The sequence below is a fragment of the Primulina huaijiensis genome, chromosome 5 (assembly GCF_012295235.1).
Source record: "Primulina huaijiensis isolate GDHJ02 chromosome 5, ASM1229523v2, whole genome shotgun sequence".
Taxonomy (NCBI): Eukaryota; Viridiplantae; Streptophyta; class Magnoliopsida; order Lamiales; family Gesneriaceae; genus Primulina; species Primulina huaijiensis.
In genome coordinates, this window is record NC_133310.1 from 16,865,034 (window position 1) to 16,870,179 (window position 5,146).

Below are 5,146 nucleotides of genomic sequence, written 5' to 3' on the forward strand. Positions count from 1 at the left end.
GTGCAAGGATTTAACACTAATATGTTTCATGCGTTATTTTTTTTCTTTGGAAATATGAGAATTTTGCTGGTGTTAAAAGTTTATCAATAATAAAGATTTCAGTGAGAATGTCAGCGCAATAGTAATGTTGACTGTTTATCTTTTCCCCTTACAGTGTTACTCAATTTATTTGCAACTGTTGACACTCCATATTGTGTTTGTTACCTTCAATGTGTTCCAGGTAATTTATTATGTTCCCACATTTTTTTGGTATAAGGTATCAGAGTGCTTCAAAATATTGTTCATGTTGTGAATTTTTCTCAATTGCATGCAGTCAATTTTTGTTCAAAAATAATTTGGTTAATATTTTTCATTTTCCTTTCTGTTGGAAGTTGGGGAAGTGGAACTAGTTGAATGGACAGATCTCTATTCAATTCATGATCAATTGCTCCAATGTGGGATGAAGATGGCCGATACCTCCTAAAATCGTCACATCTGAACGGATCCGAGCTCATGTCAAAATAAACATTAGCCCTATAAGAGTTAGGCCCCATTATTGGGCAAGGGCCCGACTACTGAGCCCAACCATACAGTTAAAAGTCTGATCCCATAGGTCCGAGCCTATGAATCCCCAATAAGCCTACCTACCCAACCCCGTCTACCAGAGGCCCGAGCCCACCAAGGGGTCGGGAGATCCGAGCCCTGACACAGTTAAGAGATCTGAAGATGTTATCATTAATGGACAAAGGGTCCCGATAAGCACGAGTTTCGGTTAAATCTAATCAAGATGAGACAAGAGTCATAGCCGCCATCAAGAATCTCAGTTGTCATGGTCACAAAATCCCGTTGTTTGAGGTCTCATATCTCACGTAGGATTCTACTTCAGCAAGAGTCTTACTCCAACAAGATAACTAATCTCCTATCCATATAAATACCAGATATTGGTCACGGTTTTAAGACACTTACATTATTTTGCTCACATAGCATTAATATAGCTCTCTCTTAAGTTTGCTCTCCGGATTGACTTAAGCATCGGATAGGTCACGCTGAAAAACTCTGTGACGCCCCCTAACCCTATTTCTGTCTATACAGAACTAAGAGTCTCGACCGATCCACCCAACTGTACAAATTTGTAGACTCGCTTTACAGGCCGAACTTGAGGTAAAATTTAGGTATCATCAATATCCATCTTTTCCAATGGAAAGAGCAGATTGAATTCATCTTAGTTTTTGAATAATCCATAGTTGAAGTCATTTAAACAGTGTTTTAACGCGTTACAGAATTTGTACCGCTGCGCCATGAAAATTTCAATTGAACTTTGCTAGTGCAATATCATGAAAGTGGTTTCCGTAAGTGGTTACTTATATATTGACCGTTCAATCTGTTGGTTTTTCAAACCGAATTTCAAAAAAAAATTATATTTTGCAGAAGCTTTGCATAGATCGAATCGTATAAAACAACATTTTCCACCAAAATGTTGAACGATCAATACCTATATTAATTTAATAAATAATCAACAAAAGATAGAATATACTTTTGTCGAATGAGGTTGGAATACTTTGAGTTAAAACACTGTAATTCTTCCACGCCTACTCTCTCGAACCAACGAACTGACGTGTGGGCGTCACCAAAAACCTTTTGGTATTTTACTATGTTGCTCTATTTTTTTTCCCGTACACTGATATATTTTTCTATTTATATATCTCAACCATTGAGAAAAATCAAGAAATCAAAATATATTATTGTATACAATATCTCTCAATTTTGTTAAGATTTTTCATCCCAAAATCAAATCTTCTATATATGATATAAAAACAAATTTTGTTTAAATGTAATATCACTTCCCTTTTTTTAGGGAAGTGATTTACGTGATTGANTTGTTTGACAATTAATTCAAAATTAATTGATTGAGATGAGATAAAGGTATCGCTAAAGAAAAAAATTTTATTTACGTTTTCCAAACAAATTGAAATTGAGCAATGACTTAAAATTCAAAATTTTAAGTTAATAAATCTATATTTATCATAAGTGTTCGAATTAAATCGGAGATGGCATGGGGAACTATGGACCTATAATTTCAAGCTCCAATAAAATTGATAATAAATTAAACTCTTTAATTTACATATATTAATTTTATTAATTCTAAAGTTATTCCACTATAAACTTGGAATTGCACTCTTGAAAAATAGATATAAAATTACTCAACAAAAATGAATAGTCCATTGATATAGTCACTATATGTGAATCAATCCTCCATAAATTGTCCATAATTAAAGTTAGGTAATTTCAACTTAACCTCTTTAATTATATCTTTTTCCTTAGGTCCCATTGATTCTCTAATGAATAATATGTTTATTATCTAATCATAAATTGAGCCCTCTTATTATTCAAGTCACGAATCAACACTTAAGGGAACCATTTATCTATCTTCTTTTACGAAGAAATGGATTTCGTCTTGTATATTAATATTTTCAGCTATTTATTTTATTGTATTTACAATGTACCAAGAACTTTGACTCCATATAATTTGTGTCATTACTCGATATGTCAAAAAACACAATATCATAAACAGGAGTTTATTAATTACTCAGAATTAAGATTGACTCATATATGACCATCATTGATTAATATTGAATTCTCAATGTGATACGGAAATTTATAGAGATTCAAAATTAATCATGCTCCAATCTTATATAATCAAATTATATAAAGCGTTTTCATAATAATCCGGATAAGATCATTCTAAAATGAACTACGCTAACAATTTTAAATTAAAGATCCCAACTTTAATTTCTAATTGCGGACATATTTAGATCATTATATTTTAAATATTATCCTCATGCATATAACACTTATATACAAATATTTAAAACCACATAATAATAATCTTGGGATTCCAGATATTTATAAAGCATCAAATAACATGAATGCAAAAACAATATTGAAATATTTCTCACATTAATTAAAATCATTTGTTTTTTAGCACAAATCCCAACAATCTCCCACTTGCCCTTAAAGCAAATGAGACATGTTTTTGAGTCACATCCCTTCAAGATGTTGTTCAAAACTTCAAGCAGGCAATGTTTTAGTAAATGGATCAGCTACATTGTTCACAGAAGCGATCTTTTGAACTGATACATCTCCTCTCTTGATAATGTCTCTTATCAAGTGAAACTTTCCCTCTATGTGCTTTCCTCTACGGTGGTTTTTAGGTTCTTTGGCATTGGCCACCACTCCACTATTATCACAATAGAGCTTGATTGGTTCATGCAGGTTTGGAACAACTTCCAGATCTTTCAAGAACTCACGAAGCCAAACTGCCTCATTTGCTGCTTCACAAGCTGCTACATACTCGGCCTCCATAGTTGAATCAGCAACACAAGTTTGCTTAACACTCCTCCATATAATGGCTCCATTTCCTAAAGTGAACACCGCACCGGAAATAGTCTTTCTAGAGTCCCTATCTGATTGGAAATCAGAATCTGTGTATCCAATAGGAATCAAATCCCCAATAGAATATACTAGCATATAGTTTCTAGTCCTTCTCAGATATTTGAGTATATGCTTCACTACTACCCAATGATCTAATCCTGGATTTGACTGATATCGACTAACCACTCCCACTGCAAAGAATATGTCAGGTCTTGTACACAACATTGCATACATGAGACTACCAACTGCTGATGCATAGGGAATCCGTCTTATTGTCTCTTCTTCTTGAACACTGCTCTTTTGAGAGATGAACTCCATGTCTAGAAACCAAGTTTCCTTTCTTGGAGTTTTGCATCGCAAATCTGACAAGTACCTTGTCAATATATGATGCTTGAGACAATTCCACAAGTTTATTTTTCCGATCTCGAATAATCTTAATCCCAAGAATGTAACTTGCTTCTCCCAAATCTTTCATTTAGAATTTGCTTGCTAGCCAATTCTTTATGCTAGATAAAATTTCCACATCATTCCCAATGAGCAAAAAATCATCTACATAAATAACTAAGAAGACCACCTTTTGTCCTTTGATTTTCTTGTATACACAAGGTTCACCTATATTTTGATGAAAACCATAAGATTTTATAGCTTCATCAAATTTTATGTTCCATGATCTAGAAACCTGCTTAAGTCCATAAATAGATCTTTGCAGCTGGAAGACTTTTTGCTCTTGTCCTTTAACTACGAAACCTTCTGGTTGTACCATATAAATGGTTTCCTCAAGATGATCGTTCAAGAAAGCCGTCTTAACGTCCATTTGCCATATCTCATAATCATAATGAGCAGCAATGGATAAGAGAATCCGGATAGATTTTAGCATGGCAACTAGAGAAAAAGTATCCTCATAGTCTACTCCTTCTTTTTTGGTGAAACCCTTCGCCACTAATCTAGCCTTGAAAGTCTCAACTTTCCCATCGGACCTCTCTTTTTCTTGTAGATCCATTTGCTACCAATAGGCTTAATACCTTCAGGTTGATCTACAAGTATCCGGACCGAATTCAAGTACATAGACTCCATTTCGAGTTTCATGGCTTCTTGCCATTTTTCTTGATCAACATCAACCATTGCCATCTTATATGTCAATGGATCATCGTCGCCTCCATCAGTGACTGCAACTTGTGCTTCACCTATTTCATGATAGCGAATAGGCAATCTTATTTCCCTTTCACTATGTCGTGGTGGAGGCGGGGGTGTTGTACATTGAGTATTGGTCTCCTACCTTTCTTTTTCAACAACTTTTGTTGTTATGGGGCCAATCTCATCAGCCAACAACTATTCCAGAACTACTTTACTTCTGGGTTTGAAATCTGCAATATATTTATGCTCAAGAAAAGTAGCATTTGTCGATACAAACACTTTGTTTTCAGTAGCATTATAAAATAGACCTCATCTTGTCCCCTTGGGATAGCCTACAAAAATACACACTTCTGAACGAGGTTCCAATTTTCCAGTATTTGCCCTTAGCACATGTGCAAGACACCCCCACATGCGGACGTGTCTCAAACTAGGTTTGTGACCATTCCACAACTCTAGGGGAGTTTTAGGGATTGACTTAGATGGAACAATATTCAAAATGTATACTACTGTATCCAGTGCATAACCCCAAAATGAGTTAGGCAGAGAAGAATAACTTAATATTGGTCTCATCATGTCGAGCAAAGTTCGATTTCTTCTTTCG

General features: G+C 34.7%; 1 protein-coding gene across 1 annotated transcript; it reads right to left on the reverse strand.

The window, feature by feature from the left end:
* Window positions 1–3,048: 3,048 nt before the first annotated feature.
* LOC140977685 (secreted RxLR effector protein 161-like) lies at window positions 3,049–3,729 on the reverse strand. Its single transcript, XM_073442429.1, has one exon. It carries the CDS (start codon window positions 3,727–3,729, stop codon window positions 3,049–3,051), a length of 681 nt encoding a protein of 226 aa, XP_073298530.1.
* Between the last annotated feature and the right edge of the window lie 1,417 nt (window positions 3,730–5,146).

What these genes read in the sequence shown, in the direction of transcription:
- LOC140977685 (XM_073442429.1), bottom strand. Translation starts at nt 3,729, where the DNA reads ATGGAGTTCATCTCTCAAAAGAGCAGTGTTCAAGAAGAAGAGACAATA.